Genomic DNA, 19110 nt, shown 5'->3' on the forward strand with positions numbered 1-19110 from the left:
CAGAGCAGGTCTCTTGATAAACAGACTGTTGGGAGTGTTTTCTTCCCTTTTCACACTTTACCTGCTCGGCTGCTTCGAGTAGATGGAGTGTTTGTTATCACCTGGTTGTATGTTAATTCATTTAGTCTGCTGTTCCCTCTCTCTCTCTCGCTTTCCGTTTCTGTTGTCATATACCCCGAAGGCAGCAGTTGTTGATTGGTATCCTTGGCAACAGGTTTGCAGATTCTTTGTGGAAACTTACCCTAAAAAGCCTCTGAATAAATATTCATATCTCGTCACTCAGTTGGCTCCAGGGATTTCCCAAATTTGACATTGTATGATTTGTATCCTTCTAGTCCCTTAGTGACTTTTTGAATTTAATTACTGCTTTTGAGCAGGATAGATTTTTGGTTGGTCCATACCTTTGTTTGGGAGACGGTAGTCTATTTATTTATTCAGTATGTTGTATAGCGCAGACATGACCCAAATAGGGTATCGGAGCCCTTCACATTTACACAGCCTTAATCTTAAGACCGCAGGATTGACATGAGCTTTAAGCAAAAATAACAAGTGTACAACAATTTGAGAGAGAGACATTTGTGCTTTCACAATCATATATATATGTGCTAACGACTACTAGAGATCGATTTGTATTATCAAGGTGTGTGACCAGGAAAGTAACAGAACAGTGTCTGGTCTACTGTTATTATGGGAGGAATTCGCTCATAAGAAAGGTCTTAGTTTATTTTTTGAAAAGCTGAAGTGGACGAGATTCTTCTAATACTGGGGGGAGTGAGTTCCAAATTGTTGGTGCCGCACCGGAAAATGCTCTGTCATAAGTTCTCTACTTTCAGAAGAGGGCAAGTTTAGGTAAGAGATCTCCGTTGCTCCGAGAGACTCTGCTGCCTCCTGATAATGTGATTTTCTGGGCTAGGTATAGTGGTAATTTGTAATGTATCGCTTTGTGTGTGATACATGCTATCTTTAGTTGGATTCTTGTTTCGTAAGGTAGCCAATTAAGCGCTTTCAGGTGAGGGGTGATGTGGTCAAACTTTTTGGAGCCTGTTATAAGTCTCTTGGCTGCATTGAGGCATGCTTTTAGCGGGGATGTTGAACTCTTGGCTAGTCCTGATAGAGCTGTGCATCTGTCCTCGATCCTTGAGATGAGTAATGCCTGGACTGCCGTTTTGAGTTCTGAAGTAGCTATGAAAGGGTTCAGTCTTCTAAGATAGCCTAATGGAAGCTTGCATTTTTTGCCATTGTGTTAATGTGGGTTTTTATGTTCAGGTTCTTGTCTAGCACAATTCCAAGAGCCTTGGTTGAGTCTATTAGGCTCGAAGTACAGTTTAGGGCAGTGATCAGCTTGGTCCATTCCATTATATTCGTAGCGCTTTTCTGAGGGGGAAATCAGAAGGAATTCCGTTTTATTCGGGTAAAGCTTGAGATGGTTATTAGTTAGCCAATGTATGGTCCTCTTTAACCGCATGCGTGCGGGCGGAATTCCGCCCGTACGCTGGGTTTTGCGGAAACGCATGTTACGTGACGAGCTGGGCTCGTCATGAGCGTGCGAGGAGGCTACGCCATGACGAGCCCAGCTCGTCATGAGCGTCGAAGGGGTTAAAGCCTGGTTCATGATGATGATCTCTTCCACCGATGTAATCCTGATATATAGCTGTGTGTCATCTGCATACATGTGGAAGGAAATATTTGCCTGCTGTAAAATTTCTTTTAGTGGTTCTACATATAGATTGAATAGAGCAGAGAATAGTGTTGATCCCTGTGGTACTCCAATAAGATTTGGAGATGATGCTGATAGTGGTTTGTTCACTATGAATGATTGCGATCTGTTCTCTAAGAAGGATCTAAACTAGTCTTGGACTGTGCCCACTACACCCATCCTTTCCTCCAGTCGTTCTAGTATTTTGGCATGGTTTACTGTGTCGAATGCAGATGAAAGGTCGAGCAGAATTAGGAGCCAGGTTTCATTGGGTTCTAGGGCAAGTAGAGGGTCATCCACTATGTGAAGAAATGCTGTTTCAGAACTGTGATTTGGTCTGAACCCTGATTGGCAGTCATTCAGAAGTTTGAATTCAGAAATGTGTTGGTTCAGTTGTTGTTGAACACATTTTTCCATAACTTTGGATAGCATGGGAATGTTTGTTACTGGTTGAAAGTTAAGGTCTGTGGGGTTCTCTTGGTTTTTATAAGATTGGAATGACTTGCCCTGTTTTTAGGCAGTCTGGTAAGGAGCCTTTCGATAGCGAAGCATTAATAATCTTGGTCCAAGAGGGGATGAGCAATTGGTTTATTTTAGACCAGCAATTTGAGGGGAGAGGATCATTGAAATGATTGTTTGGTTTTATGGTCGATAGTATTTTGGCAATATCTTTGTGGTAATATAGGTTGAATTCGGGCCATAGAGCTTTGTTTTTGGACATTGCCTGAACTGGTTGACCCTGAAGCTTAGCTGGAGTGTTCTTCGGATTGAAGGGATCTCCTCAGCATTCTTGAGCTCCACCTCCAGGGATTTGACTGTAAAGAAGGTAGAGAATTCTTCACAGCTGATGTTCGATTTTGGTGCTATTATAGTGGATTTAGTCATTTTGCTGGATTGATCTTTTAGCAGTTCGAAGAGTTTCCACTGTCTGTTTTTTTGCATTATCCACTTCTCTTCTAAAGAAGTGTTTTTTGATTTTGGAATACTTTTATTGTAGGCGTTTCTAGCCTGTCTTAGTAGAAGTTTTAGATGGGATGAGGACGGATGTTGTCTCCATTTCTGTTCTGTTAGTCTTAGTGACCGTCTTTCTTCTTTGAGGGATCTGTTAAACCAAGGGTTTTTATCTTTGTACGGTATTCTTTTGAGTTTTAAAGGGGCTATGTCATCAATTGTTTTCAGCATCGTGGTGTTGTAGTATTCCGCGAGTTCGCTGACATCTTTCGGGTTATTAGGAGGTTGCAGTTCTTTCTCACATTGTGCTACAAGATTCTCCTTATTGAGCCCTTTGGTGTCACGTAACACAGCAAAGCTCTCGCAGCCACAAAAACAGTGTAAATTTAAGAAAAATGACAATTGGTATTGGTACAAATGAAAGACAGCAGCAGATCTGTTTGTTCAAATTCTTTTTCAATGATGTTTTAATTGGATCCAAGCTCAGCCGACACGCATCCACGGTTAGATGCGTGAAACACTCTGCGCGGAGAAATGGCTTGTCCTGATAAGATATTGGCGAGTCTGCCAATATAACTACTCGATCAAACCCTGGTTCCGGGTTCAGGAGTATCTCTAGCACCGGTAATTTATGATATGAGCACACAAAATGTTGCACGTCTGCATTCGACGATGACTATACACGAGTGCGTGAATAGCTGAACCGGGAGGGGACCCGACTGCAGGAGTTGCGCGTTCTGCTTGAGGGTATATAAATCTTCACGGGTAGCGTTAGGTTCAATCTGACAGTCGAAGTCCCTCCTCCGTTGATTCCCGGTCGCCGTGTTCCAAGGACTCGCCAATATCTTATCAGGACAAGCCATTTCTCCGCGCAGAGTGTTTCACGCATCTAACCGTGGATGCCTGAAGCTATCCACTAGCCCTGAAGAGTCGTGTTGACTCCACTTTAACACGATGAAACACGTGTCGGCTGAGCTTGGATCCAATTAAAACATCATTGAAAAAGAATTTGAACAAACAGATCTGCTGCTGTCTTTCATTTGTACCAATACCAATTGTCATTTTTCTTAAATTTACACTGTTTTTGTGGCTGCGAAAGCTTTGCTGTGTTACAGTTTGGGTAATCTTTGATTGTCTTAGAATGGTTTTGGGTTAATCCGTTCGCTCTTCACGCGCCACACTCAAAAACTCATTGCCACACACTGTCCAGCGTACACTTCAGGCAGAGCGCCTTTTTCTGAAATTTCTAGAAACCCTTCTAGCCGTGACCCTTTGGTGTCACGGTTTGATTGATTGTGGGAATGTTTTCCTTTTTATGTAGGGAATTTGGAAGATAATGATGTGATGATCTGACCAGTCACAAGGGATGATCTTGATTGTATCAACAGCTTTTTCCGTAGAGATGATCCAATCTAATATAGAGCCTTTTGTATGGGTTGGTAGCTGGCATTCGTGAACCAAAAATGAATCTTCAAGGAAGTCATTGAGCAAATTGATCTGAGTATCATTGTGATCTTCCCATTGAAGATTGAAGTCTCCTAAGAAAGTATCGTTGGATTGAGGGCCAGAGTTTGCTGTGTGGAATTCTATCATGGTCTTTTTGCCTGGGGTGGTGGTAAAACTTGTAGTTTGCAAAGTTGGTTATCTATGGATCTTAAGGACAAACCAAGGTATTCACATGACTCAAGGGGGTCCAAATGTACTTTCGTAATGGCAATGTCAGATCTATGAATACAGGCAATGCCTTCTACCTATTTTGTTTAGCCTGTCTAGTCTCACAATGCTGTGGTTCGGGAGGACTAATAGATGAAGGCATGGGGAGGATGATTCCCATAGCCATGATTCTGTTAGGATAGTTACATCGATGTCCCGCTTTAAGATGAGGTCGGCTATGTCTGTGACATGATTCTTTGCTCAGCGACAGTTAAGTAGTAGGCATGATATAGGTTTCTGTGGGATGACCCTTATTGAGTCTTGCTTTTCAGGATTTGAAGTCACTTTTTTCAGGTTGTTGAGGTTTGGTTTTCTGTGGTTAGTCTTTGAAGTTCTATTTGCGTTGATTAGGACTTGATTGAATATTATGTTTGTCTACCATAGGTAGGAGATTGGGCGAAGATTCATACGATAGCAATAGGATTTGTATCTCAGTATCTGTCATTTCTAAGTTGATTGTGAGGTTGGTATAGTCTGTTTGTCCATGACATTGGGATAGCATTTAGTTTGCTCTGGGGTTCATGTACTGATTTCGGAAAAAGCTCAATTTTTGAGAGCTATTTTTCTGAGAGGTGTATAATGTTCTTCATATCTCTGATAGGGAGTTGCAAGGCCTGTAAGTCTTGTTCGATTGAGAGCTGAGATTTTCTTGCTCCAGTTGGGAAGGAGGAGAGACAGGCAGTAGTTGGGGTGAACCTGTTGGTATGCTGGGTAAATCTATCTCTGGGAGATTGTGGCTACTTTTTGTCTTTCCTGTAGATATTTTCCGATTTGTTAAGGCTCGAGATTCTTATTTTCGAAAATATGATTACATCTCCGGTTGTCTTGGGCAATGACTGCTGACTCTGTCCTACTGTGTTTTTCCAAAATAAGGTATGGTCTGGTGTTGGGACTAGGACTGGGGCTAGGGACCCATGGGCTATTGGGAGGTAATGATACTTTAGTGTGTTGCGGGCTGTTCATCCTAGCTTCGGGGATTCTGGAGTCCTGTTTCGACTGCTGGAGCGATTGAGCGATGACAAATTATACTTTAGCAGATTGACTCATGTGTGGGGTAACGGCTTGTGAGTTGTTGTTTTGAAGGGTTTTTGAGAGAGGGCTGTTAAGAACGCATTCTTTTAACAATGTGAAGTATTAGTCAAATAGTTCTAGATCTTTGTTGGCGACTTGTGTAAGTATTGTGCCATTTTTGTAGCATGTTATATTCAGTGTAGGTCTTTGCTTCTGAGAGGGTGTTATCAGCATCTTAGTGCTGTATGGAATTTCTCAGTTCAGGTACGTTTAGCAATTTAGTCAGAGTATTGCGCCATTTTGCCATTTTAGTACTGAAAAATATTAGATCTTTAATAATGGTGCCTTTTTTATGTTAAAGGAGGGGTCTGAGATTAAAGTTTCTGGGTTTCTTCTAAGTAGGTTGTGTTTAAAGGTTTTGGTTGCATTTTTAGAGAGATTAGGGGGGTATGATATAGTATAGGAAATCCTTCCTGCAGGTTTCAGATCTATTCTATCCTCTCCTGTTACGTCTGTCTTGTAGCAGGAGGAAGATTGGGATACCTTATACTCTATGCACTTCCTGAGCTGGTTTGAATGATCTGTAATGGGGGATAAATCATCACAGACTGATAAAAACCACTGATTGAAAGCCACTCTAACAAGGCCGCCTCATTGCTAGAAGCATACAGTGCAGCCCTGTTTCTTTGTTCTTCAGTTTTCAGTTTTCGTAGCTCCCTGAGGGTATTTGTCCTCTTTCTATTACTATTGGAGGGGGTATGCCCTTGCTCAGTTCACGGTGGCCATTTTGTTGCTTGAGCGAAGAGTGAGGAGAAAAGATGTCTGGTGCAATAAACCCAGGTCGTTCCCTGGTGAGACCCAACAGCTGTTCCCTTCTATTTCCTTCATTTGTCAACCTTTATTCATTTGTTCTTCTCCACTTTTTATTCATCTTTCCTTCCTTTCCCCTTGTACAACCCATAAGCAGGAACCCCTAGCGCTCCCTAGTAGCTCCTCGCTATCTCCATGAACGACCGCACCGCTCTGGTGCTGTCTCTAAACACTGGAGCTTTTGCTTCTCCGGCTCGTCCTCGCCTCATAATCCAGACGTGGCGGTTATTGCGTCTTTGTTTGCCCTTCTACCAATTTAACTCAATATGAGTGCGACCGCAACGCCCCGTGATGAACCATTGGCGGGGTTGCTGCAGCATCTGGCTCCTCACCGGCCGAGATCTACTGCTATGGAGGAGAGACTCACCGGTAGCCTTTAGATCTGGCCCGAATGGTTTCACCTCTTCCAATTGGGGCAGCCCGCCCACGGCAGCGCAACCTCTCCGCTCCTCACCACCGAGATCTGCTTTTATGAAAGAGTGACTCTCCGGTAGCCTTCTGACCTGGCACGGACGTTTTCACCTCTTCAAACCAGGGCAGTCCTCCCATATCAGCATGACCTCTCCGTTCCTCACCTCGACCGCCGCATTGCCTGATCTCCGGTCGACGCGGCACAGAAATGCCTCGGGGGAGCTCGTCAGTGCCGATGAGAAGATCCCAGGAAAACAATGGTTGATTGCTCATCCAATATGTTTCTCCTTCCGAAGTAATAATCGTTGATGCATGTGTAGTGTATGACGCAATGTAATCCGGTTTGTTGCATGGCCATAGATGTGGGGAAACTGTGGATTTTTGCCAAAGGCGATCCTATTCCTAAGGAGGTCATCTTCGGTGCTTCTCCTCTGGCGGCCTCAAGCCCTTCTCTGGAGTATTGTGTTCAGTAGCCAACTGAAACACTGGTGAATAAATTAAGTTTTAAACCATATGAGTAGGATTTTCTTTTCTTTTTCAGTTTTTTTAAATTTGTGCTCATTCTCATCAGACTTTATAGTGTCTGTGATCAGATCTAGGGCGATTTCGTTATACTGTCTATAACCGTACAGGCTTGTGTACTGATGCCAAGCTGTACTTTGAACGGTGACCGAGTGCATGATGGTTTAAAACTTTACTTCTAAATTCACACATGCTGTCATTGCTAGGTTACTTACTTAAATGCAAATTAGCCTCTCAGACAAATGCCTTTTTTTTGGCACATAATTCAAGTTTCATTGATTATATCTGCTTGTTCTTGCATGGACAAATAAACTAGATTGTGTCTTCTGCCAATCAAGAGTTATAATCAGTCAGAGCTGCTCAAACTATTGGAGCCTGTGATCTTTGTAGATTTGTTTCTTTCTCTGAGCCTTCTCTTCAGATCCTAAATGAATGTCATTAAATGTGACCATATCTCTGTATCAATTTCTCTCAACCGTTCATTGTGCCCTGATCTTATCTGTTCTCGATTACTAGTCTACATTAAGCCTTTCTGCCTTTGGTACCTTCCTCTGATAAGTGATTGTGTATTTACCTTCTAGTTGCTCCTTAACTAGCATCTTCAGTAACCATCTGTGTCCTCATCTGCTCTCATCCTGTTGCTGTCGAGGGCTTTGTCTCACTACCTCTCCCCGGGGCTTCTAACTGTATGGCGCATTCTCGCACAATATGTTCAAGTTCTTAGAAAAGTAAGAGACTTCATCATTCCCTGACTTTCTCGCCCATTCTTGTCTACACTATCATCTGTTGCCTCTTGCACTTTTCTTTAATTGCATTGCAGTGAATACTGTCGAGTTAATTTATGCACACACATTTTTATCTTTAAAAAAAGGTATTTACATTTTTATGGTTGTATCTTTTTGTCAGTCCTGAAGCACACCTTGGCAAAGAGGCTGCACAAATGCACGTTAATATAGTATGCACCAGGGATAAATAGAGCTGCCTGTAAAACTCCTACGTGTGGTTTGCAGCATTCTCTTCCAATAGATCTTTTTATTTGTAGCTGACTTGAATAGAGCTATATGTACAGCCCTGTTGATGAATAGATCAGTGTGTGGCTCAGTCTTTCAATGTCCGTCTTTGTGAGGGTCCATTTGCATTTCACTTCATGAACTGCATTGAATGTACCTCTTCTTGCTCAAATGGATGTGCTTTTGTGCTCTTTTTCGCGTGTTGGATTTCTTGGAGGTTAACACTATGAGGAATTCAATCTCTTGGTTTTAGGAGATTTTGCTAAATATTCAGTGCAACACTGTCTACTATCGAAGTAGGTTTATTTTATAATTTTTTTTAATTTCACAACTACACAAACAAAACAAAACAGGTGATTTAAAAATAAGGACAAAGAAAAACATTAATATCAGTAGATATCATTCTCTTCAATAATTATTTAAGTGGTAATCCATTGAAAATGGGAAAACAGTTCTCTTTGCCAATATGACATTTACAATAATTTCCAACTTTGTAACACCATTCATCAAATGTTTCCTTTAAGTTTTTAGGGTTTATTCAAATTGAATTTAATTTCGATGGTGCACCAATATTGTGCTGTGTAAAGATAACAGTACAGACATTTGAAATTATCTTCCTGTGTGCTTTCTAGTATTCTGACTGATTACATAACTTTCTTCTTGCATTTCATGAGATTTCACAAAAATGCTGTTGCTCTTTAGTGCATCCATTCATACATGTTCACAGATAATACTCACTTCTTTAAATAGTTACTCTTTCCTCTTTTCCTCTTCCGAGTAATCTCTCAGCCAAGCTGAAAATGGTATTAAGACCCGGTCGCTCAGTAAATTGATGGATCGATTGTAAACTCTAGGCCACAATGAAATGCTCTTTGTAAGAGAAGCTGGTTTTTATATCGAAGCCTCATAAGAGCCCAACTTTTGCCTCAGTCGAGTTCAGTCCCAACAAATGGTCCCTGAAAGGCTCCTTGCAGCACTTGTGCACTGAGTAAACTCTAGAACAAGGCATTTAAAATCAAAGGATCTAGTTGCCCTTGTCTGAATCTGTCCATTGTTTTGTCCTATTGAGTGTGCCTGTATACAGAACTCTGCCACTTGGGCCTTCCAGCATTACTGAGAGAAACCCAAAAACAAGAGGGGCTGTGGAGTGATCTCTGAGAAAGTCTTCTTCACTTTTGTTTTGTCAACGTATAATTTGGCAGGATAAGCAGGACGGCAAATACGACACATGAAATAACTGTGGTCTCCTTTAGTCATGTGCTGGTGCAGTTGAGTCGAATAGCTTACCACGATTGCCCAGACATATATACCTCTGTAAAGGGACTACAGAATGAAGGACTTGAGATGGATATAAATCTTAAAGTAAAAACCAGAGAGGACAGACAATCTGATCGGAGAGTGGTGAAATGAGATTACATCTTGCCCCTTGTATCATCAATTTGAAATACCCTGTGGGATAACCAACACCTGCCCCATTCAAGCAAATGGCCCAATTGAAGGGATTTACACAATAAGCTAATCCTGTTAGAAAGACTTAGTGGTTCGCGTACTTTCCCATATATGTCAATTTTCTTGAATTATGGGATTATATAATCTGCTGCTAATGGCTTGCCCATTGGTACCTACGACTTTGCCCCTGTGACTGCCTGTTCATGGGGTTCAATAAAGGCAGTGGCAAGGACATAAAGTAAATTTCAGTTGAGGAGTCATGTTTACAGTCTGTACTTTCTACTCTCTTGTCCTTGTCATGACCCCTCAGAGAGGTTTACATTGAGGCAAGGGGTCGAAGGACAGCTTTACTGCTGCTCCTGTTTTGTTTAAGAACTATGTCTGTGATTGATTTCAATGTTTTATCAAATGTATTTCTGCTCTCGGTTGCACTTCTGAATTGTTCCGAGCTGATAATAGGATTACTGTCAGTTCTGATGTTGGATGCTAGACTCACATTGATGCTCTCTCCTCTCCTCTCCTTGCTTCTCTCCATCCTTCTCTCCTTCCTTCTCTCCCTCCTCCCTCTCTTCTCTCCTTCCTTCCCTCCCTCCCTCTTCTCTCATTCCTTCCTTCCCTCCCTCCTGTCTCTCTTCTCTCCTTCCTTTCCCCCTCTCTCTCCCTTCTCTCCTTCCTCCCCCCCCTCTCTCCCTTCTCTCCTTCCTTCCCCCCTCTCTCTCTCCCTTCTCTCCTTCCTTCCCTCCCTCCCTCTCTCTCTCTTCTCTCTCTCTTCTCTCCTTCCTTTTCTCCCTCCTCCCTCTCTTCTCTCCTTCCTTTTCTCCCTCCTCCCTCTCTTCTCTCCTTCCTTCCCTCCCTCCTCTCCTTCCTTCCCTCCCTCCTCTCTCTTCTCTCCTTCCTTCCTTCCCTCCCTCCTGTCTCTCTTGTCTCTTCCTTCCCCCCTCTCTCTCCCTTCTCTCCTTCCTTCCCCCCTCTCTCTCTCCCTACTCTCCTTCCTTCCCTCCTTCTCTCTCTCTCTCTCTCTCTCTCTCTCTCTCTCTCTTCTCTCCTTCCTTCCCTCCCTCTCTCTCTCGCTCTCTTCTCTTCTCTCCTTCCTTCCCTCCCTCCTCTCTCTCCTTCCCTCTCCCGGTCATAGACAGGGCTATTAGTGGCTTGTGATTTAACCGTGGTAGTACTCCGTTTTCTCAGCATGGTTGCAACATAGGCCACTGCACCCCCATGGTGCAGAGGGCTGCATCCCAGTCGATTTTGCTGGACCAATGGGCTGTGTATTTCTTTGACACACCAGACTGTCAGAAAATGCAATGTTGAGACCTCCAAAGCTTCAACAGTCTGGTGTCTCAAAGAGCCATCTTAAATGCTGTCCATTGAAAATAGCTCACTGTCAGAAACCGCAATGTTGAGGCCTCCAAAGCTTCAACAGTCAGCTATTTTCAATCAACTGAACTTAAGATGACTGATTTTTCTGGGACCTCCATCCTGTGAGTTCAGACAATGCTTGACTGGTGCCCTGGGTTGTAAATCCAGGTGTACTGCACTGCTTTTGAAAGCTGGAGTTTCCAGTTAAGGGAAACATTATGATTTTCAAGGTAAATGGAAAGTGAAAGACGATCCTGCAACCCTCTCCCTCCCCTTCATCCAAATCAGGTGTTCTTGCGGAGGTGGGGGTACCCTTTTATGCACGTTGCCAAGTGCAACAGTGCTCCAAGACCTTTTTTTATGTAGTGATGTTTTCTTGAGAATATAGTATAATTTAAAAATAATGTGTCTCTCCATCACCTTCTAGCCTTCTGAATCCTTTAGGATTTCCCTTTTGGTACACTGCTCTTCAGAGATACTCTAGCCCATATACTCTCTTCCCAAGCCCAGGTAATTTATCGCTTTTGAGATCCTTGTTCCAACTCGTAAGATGTCTCCGTCAGGTAAGAGCTATCAAGAGATGGTTGAACAGATTCTAATTTGAGGGATGCCAACTAGGCCTCCAGTTATGAATATATGACGTTACAACGAATTCCGTTGCAACGCATGCCTTTACCACGCATGCGTTACAACGGAACTCGTTTTCCACGCATAACCTTTACCTCGAGTACTTGCGTGGTGACGTCATACGTCGTTAAGAGGAAACGGAATTTTTTTTCCGATTTCTCTTAAACGACGCTGATTATCTTCATATCCCGACGTGACTTCTGGTGAGTTTTTTTTGGGGGGGAGACCCCCCCCCAGCGCCCCTTTTTTTACATTTTACCTTTACCACATATGCCTTTACTACAAATCTCGTAGTAAAGGTATGCGTGGTAAAGGCTTTAGTGGTAACCACGCATGCGTTGTACTGCATGCGTGGTTAAGGATTTCGTGGAAACTGCTTCGTTGTAGTGGCCGTTTCCCCCAGTTATTTCAGCAGTGGTAAATTAAGAGCCATTAATCGGGTCACAAAAGTATATAGTGCTTTTATTATTACTATGCACCCTTGATGCTCCTAACCCTTCCACACACTTTCTTAATTTCAGTATGTTCCTTTATTTCTAAATGTGCAATCAGTTGTATAGCATTGAGTACCAGTGTTTGTCGTGCTTTTAGGAGTTCTTGATTTCAGCACACAACAGAACAAAAGTACATTTATATGAAGAAATTTCCTCAGATTCTCCTCTTATGGTGAAGTACAGAAAATGTGTAGTGTTTGTGATCCGCAGTGTTGGACTTGCACGCTAGACCACATCTCATCCCACGACATGAGATCATTCTAGTGATTACAGGCAGTAATGTATTTCAGCATTCTGTAAAGATTAAGTAAGATTTGAGATCTCATTTAGTACTGGAGAAATTGATAACTTATAAAAGGTCTCAAGTTTAATTTTGCACTAAACCACTTTCTTCAGCGTTTGTATTGTTTGTAATGTCCCCCGACAATGCTCCTGCAGCAACAGCAGGATATTGTAATGTAGTGGTTTGGACCCAACTCTCTGCCTGATGCTTTGCTACCTTTCTTACTCTGCATAACATCTCCTCTACATCTGTTGTAGGTGCATCTGAGACTGTGTAAGAAGAACGCTACTGCAGGAGGGCCCTGCCTCTGAAGATGCCGCCGCCCCTGGACATCGTGAAGGTTGCTGTTGAGTGGCCAGGAGCCAATGCCCAACTGATTGAAATTGATCAGGTGCGAAGTCACTTAAATTTAGGACCAATGTGGACATAGGGTCTTTTTAGCTCTCCCCTAGTATTGGATATAAGGTCTTTCAACTTACCTCTGGTGGTGGACATAGGGTTTTTCAGTTCCTCTCTGTTGTTGGACATAAGGTCTTTAAGTTCCCTTTGGGCATAGGGTCTTTTGGCTCCGTTCTGGTGCTGGATGGGGAGAGATTACTTGTCACTGTACCGATTTAGGCGCTAGGCTGCTACTTTAATGCCAGAAGTGCTTGTTACATATTTCTCAGGGTCATCCTAGTCTCTTAGAAAAGGCTGACGATGGAATCTGTGAAGAGATGAAACCAGGCTATATCAGCCATAAGCGAATTGCGAACAAGTCAGTCTCTGAAATGCACGCCATACAGCTGCTGCTGGTGTTACTGACTGTCATCTCTGCCCTGCACAGATGCACAGACTTGTTTGTTGAGGAAGAGTTGTGGTAGAGAGGTTAAAATTGGCCACAGTGCTTAAAGGCCATTCATTTAAGTCTTGACATTTATTTCTCATAACGCTATTTCAGTCAGAAGCCATATAATTGGGTCTCCAAAGCAGTTACGTGTACTTCCAGTGATGTTATCTTTAAACCATAGGTCGTGGGACTTCATTTTCAGTGCTGTCATGATTATACCAACCAAACCACTGCTCCCGAAATCCTTTTTCATTTTCCCCATGGAATGTTGGAAAGTATAGAAGAGTGTTAGCTGCATGTCTTTTAATGATTAACAAATAATCTTCTTGTTCCTAGGAGCTGTGTGTTCCTAGGAGCTGTGTGTTCCTAGGAGCTGTGTGTTCCTAGGAGCTGTGTGTTCCTAGGAGCTGTGTGTTCCTAGGAGCTGTGTGTTCCTAGGAGCTGTGTGTTCCTTGGACTTGGAGCTGTGTGTTCCTTGGACTTGGAGCTGTGTGTTCCTAGGAGCTGTGTGCTACTAGGAACTGTGTGCTCCTAGGAGCTGTAGTGAAAGACCAGTGTCTGAGTTGTGGGTACTTAGGATTTTTTAAGGTGTACTGTGGAGCTGCCTTGCATTCCACATTTGAGTGGTCTCCTCGTGTCACTCCACTTTGTATTTTATGGAGTAGGTAAGAGGGTAGTGTCGGTGTTGGGTGGCCAGTACAAAGCAAATTTGGGGCAATAAAATAAAATAGATTACCAACTAAGAAATGTATGGCTCTTATATCGAGGGTTGCAGGAGAGCATGTAGAAAGTAAGTCAAAGGCTATTTTAGGGACCTCTTTCTTACAGGAATGATCGCATATTGGAGACTAGGTTCTGTGTGTGTGTGTGTGTGTGTGTGTGTGTGTGTGTATCTGCTTCTGCGTATGCATGCATGTGTTTCCCTTAAGGAGTGCGGTGCAGCAGACCGTATGCATGGACTGACTGTGGACTGAAAGGCAACACTTGTAGGGTGCTGACAGGAGAGCACCTTTAGGGAAATGGCTGTTCTTGTGTGAAGGGACAATGATTGTGTTGTCAGGCCACTTTCTATGGAGTTAGATCACTTTTGGAGGGATTTATAGTTCCTGATGATGACTGTCGGATTTAGGCTCAGTCCTAGCAGGGAAACATACAAGATGATGGACAAAATGTTGCACAATGGCAAAACATTCACCCCCAGTCACAGATCTGGGTTTAATCCATCGTTATTTTGCTCACCAAGCCACCCCAGTTCAGACATGGCCATGTGCAAATCAGTCTTGACCCTGTGCCTCATGGGAACAGTCCAGACCGAACTGCCAAACCATGTCTTCCCTGGACCGGAATCAAGCATCCTAGGATCGGTTTCTGTTTATCAGCCGTCTTCAGCCAGGATAGCTTGACTCCAGTGGCTTAGTGAGCACGGGACCCACGTCTGGGCATACCCTTCCCACATAGAGTGAACAGCAGAACACACAAGATGATGGACGGAATGTTGCACAGTGGCAAGACATTCACCCCCAGTCACAGATCTGGGTTTAATCCATCGTTATTTTGCTCACCAAGCCACCCATTTCAGACATGGCCATATGCAAATCAGTCTTGATCCTGTGCCTCATGGGAACAGTCCAGACCGAACTGCCAAGCCATGTCTTCCCTGGACCGGAATCAAGCATCCTAGGACCGGTTTCTTGCTATCGGCTCCTAGCAGGGTGGCGGGCAACCTCATATCACCTGATTAGCTCAAGCTCGGAAACAGAAACGACGCACAGTAAACTGAATGTCGTGTTGGACCTATCACTTTTAAAATGAAAAGTTTATTTAAATAAGGAAAATGTATGGCAGTTAAATGCTGGCTACGAAACAAACCATAGGGTTTTTAGACATTTCTCGAACAAGATACAACACCAAACAACGTTTAGGGGTTAATTGGTAAGATGTCATGTTTGTAATTAGATTAGATATCAAGTATAGTGGGGTGACCCAGTGCCTCTCAGATCCTGGGGGTATGAGAATGTGGAAAATATTTGTTCTGTCGCGTACAGAATTGATTCTAGGTTAACTGAATAACGATACTCAAACCTTTCAGTAATAATCAATGAAAAGCGAAGGGAAGAAAAGGCAAATACCATGAATCACTTGTGCCGTTGGAACAAATTATATGTTCATGAACCTTGACAGCCTGTTAATGTCATTTCGACACCATAAAATGTAAAGAACCTATGGATTTATCCTTAAATACAGACATTGATTGGTTTAATTTTGGTGTGTTCTTGTAATTAGATTATGGCCTATATACATGCCGGCCCTAAGGAGAGGGGACCATGAGTTTGTGGCTATTGTCTGAAAACATTTGAGTCTCTGTTCTTATACAAATGCTGTGTTTCCCAATGACCAAACTTGGTAGACAGAATGCAACATTTGTAAGTGGTCTGCTACAATATGTAGTATTTTTCCTGCCTTGTCATGGACCTTGGTATACGGAGGGGAGAATTCATTAGGTTATAGCCCAGATGGACAGGAATCTTCTAAGTGATTACAACCCACAGCTAGACTGGGGTTACCAACCACTAAGACACCAATTTAAAGGTGCAAAACAACTATTCTTTCAGAGTTTAAATTTCCACTTACCATGGCCATTGGTGATCCAGTGGACAGTAAAATGTGGGATGGCAGGACACAGTTAAGGAGAAGACTACAAGCTTCAATTGAGATTGAGTGTGTGTACAGGGAAGCTCCTGGAGATGGGAATGGATCATAATGCTGGTTTTTCAGTGGCGGTGCTTTTTTTTGGGGGGGGAGGGGGGCGGAGGAGGGGATGGGGTTTATATAGCGCGAGCTCGACCAGAAGGTATCTGAGCTCTTTACATGAGCACCAGTTGCATTACAGACAGGCACATTAATTTTCTTAGGCACGGGCAGATTACGTGATTTGCCCAGTCATTGTCCAACATTAAATGTGCTGCTCAATAATATGATTGGAACTCCTCATCCTGAATGTACCTGTCAAATGGTGATTTGTAGCACTTGCCCATTGCTACTGTTAGTGCTTTTCCATTTCAAAGCGAATTCCTAAGTAGTGACAGAAATACACACAAAAGCTATGTGGGATCTTAAATGGGTATATTTTGCACTAGTAAAGAAGAAAGGATAGGGATATGATTTTAAATACGGCTGGACAATGGGAGGAGGAACCAGAAGTTTAGATCTCGGTTTAGCCTAGACAGCTCATCGAGAATGTTACATTTCTACATTCAAAGACCACTCATCGAGAATGTTACAGTCCCACACTAGAGGACATCTCATCGAGAAGATTACATTAACACACTCGAGGACCACTCATCGAGAACGTTACAGTCCCACACTCATTATACACTAGGGGGATTCAGTCTTTATTGCACGTGTGTGCCTACCGCGGTCTTCTCTTTTTTTGTTAAGGAACGCAGCTAGATTTTTACTGTGGCACCATCAGAACTTCTACAGAACTAGAGCAAACATGTATTACAGTGTAATAAATGTAACTGTTATTGATATTGTTAATTAGCTTACTTTATGATTGCCTTTCAGTCCTAGACCAGATGTTGCGAGGGGTGCAGAAGGACCATGTTCACCAACACCCTTAGTCTCTCCAGTTGCTGTGAACATATTTAAACATAGAATATTATTGTGGTTATATTTCAAGGGGCTCCAACAATTAATTGTCTTCTATTGATTGCGTTAAATCGCAGTTGAGTGAAGCCCAGTACAAACCAGTACCACAGAGGATGAATTTGGATTTTAGGTCTTCTTTGGGGGTTGATTGCTATCCACGCAGCCCTCTTTTTAAAAGAAAGTCCTAGTGATTTTTTTACTAACAATTTACTTTTGTATTTTCCTTTGTAGAAGCGACCTCTTGCATCTGTAATTAAGGAGGTGTGTGATGGGTGAGTAGCTCTGGTATATTTTTCATATATGCATCATACCTTTTATAAGTATAGCTTAGCAGTCGTTTCAAGATCAAAATGGTGCATGTAGAACTAATAAACATCAAGCCACGATCTAAAGCCTATTGAAGAAATCACTGTTTATGTGATAATTAAAGTTTTATTCACCAGGTGTTGGCTTTGGAGGTAATGCAAGGCTGATTCCATGTCACTAGGGACAGTAGAGTTTTTCTTTCTACAAACTATTGCAATCTTGGACTTTACTCTTATTGGTTCAATGGATGTAACTCTGGACTGTAGCTCCCAGAATGCATTGGCTTGCTAAAACCAAGCCCAGATCTGGAATATGGTGTCCCTGATGATGAGATGGTATCTAGTTACCTAACACTATTGTGCGAATTAGAAAGAGGATTAAGTAATCTGTGCAAATGGAGTTGCAGTTTATGAAGTGACTACAGTGCTGATGTACATCATTATAGTGTACTTTAATTTAAGTGTCTGGGGTTTAGAATTTCCATCAACGAACCTTTGCAATCTTGCACTTAAATTGGTGCAATTTGAGAACTCAGGATTGCAGCTCGCAGAATTAATGTGATTGTTAAATAAGAGGCCATTACTGGAGCATGGTATTCCCATTGATTAAGGACCATCTATTAACCTTACACAAATAGACTCATTGACTAAGTAAGAAATAGGTGAAAACAAGATTTGTTGCACATGAGTTAATATAAAGCAAACCATATCAAAGTTTTGAAGATACTGTATCAAGTGCACTTTCATTGGCATGTCCAGGTGCCGTAGGTAAAGCGAGTCTTAGGGCTTTATTTAGACGTTGGTGGGCAGGATACTCCATCACAAATGTGGCGGTTGTTCCCTCGGCGCTATTATAAGTGTGTTAAAGTCTGTGGCATTGTAATAAAGCAGACGGATACCCACCACATGTGTGACAGAACATCCTGTCCTCCAAACCCTAACTAGGGCCCTTAGTCTGAGTATAGGCTATTCTTGTGCTCCAGTGTCTGTTTGTCATCTAGTCTATGCTTTGTAATGCAGATTTTGCTAAAAAGGGTATCTTTGTGCTCCTCCTCAACCAATCTTAAATATTTTTGGAGAATGTGCCAATTGCCCGAACTGTAGTTGAGGCATTTTGCCTATGGTTAATGCTGGCTGTAGCCTTGCCCTTCGGCAATTTATGGTAAATTGTGATCCGTGAGTTTGGGTGAATACGACTAATCATAATAATTAGATGCTCAGTGTTCCTGTTGTCAAGTAGATGCTTTGCTTTTGATCACTTCTTGGTGCTTTTAATTCCCAAATTAGAGTAACATGTAAACGTATTTACCCTCTCCTCTGCTGCTCATCCAAGACAAATCATTGTTTCTGCATTCATATTGAGATTAAATTAGGTATGCACAATTTTGTTTTCCTTGCAACCTTCATATATTTCTCTCAAAGTAACACAAAGACTGTGTCACAGAGTTCTTTGCATTTAGACTTTTATATGAAAATTGGGACTTTGTTATATATCGCATAGTCCCCATTTTCATTACGTACACACTATTTGGTATACAAATGTTATTAGGAATCCTTTTCTTTGCAAATGTCGACGCACATCTGGTTTCGTGGTAAACTTAGTATCCATTTTTCCTTAGTAACTAACACTTAAAAATATATAATTTCTTGTGTAATAAAGTGTTCGATGATTCCTTGGTTCAATAAATCTTGAGTTACCTTTTTGTTATGTGTAAAATAATTGAAGGGATTGATATGTAAAAGTTCGGAGTCCAGGCAGGTTCGCAGTGCAATTGCCTGTGCTTGGTCACATTCTATGTACGTAGAAATGAAGTACTATGTTTTATTGAAGTTTTACTATATTTCGTAGATCATGTGTTTGAGGAGAAATGTATTGTTTGCCAATGATGTCCTTTCCCTGTACAGATTTGTTACTTTACATATTTCATTAGT

At 42.2% G+C, this 19110-nt stretch overlaps 1 protein-coding gene across 3 annotated transcripts in view; it reads left to right on the forward strand.

Annotated features, from left to right (window-relative positions):
* ELMO2 (engulfment and cell motility 2) overlaps positions 1-19110 on the forward strand; it is a 310978-nt gene that overhangs the window by 94650 nt on the left and 197218 nt on the right. For all 3 annotated transcript variants that reach the window (XM_078651887.1, XM_078651889.1, XM_078651888.1), the window contains exons 2-3: positions 12651-12784; positions 17105-17145. In XM_078651887.1, coding sequence (XP_078508013.1) covers positions 12707-12784; positions 17105-17145 — 119 coding nt within the window. In that variant the 5' untranslated portion in view covers positions 12651-12706. The remainder of the gene's footprint in view (positions 1-12650; positions 12785-17104; positions 17146-19110) is intronic.

This window comes from Lissotriton helveticus, chromosome 7 (assembly GCF_964261635.1).
Source record: "Lissotriton helveticus chromosome 7, aLisHel1.1, whole genome shotgun sequence".
NCBI lineage: Eukaryota > Metazoa > Chordata > Amphibia > Caudata > Salamandridae > Lissotriton > Lissotriton helveticus.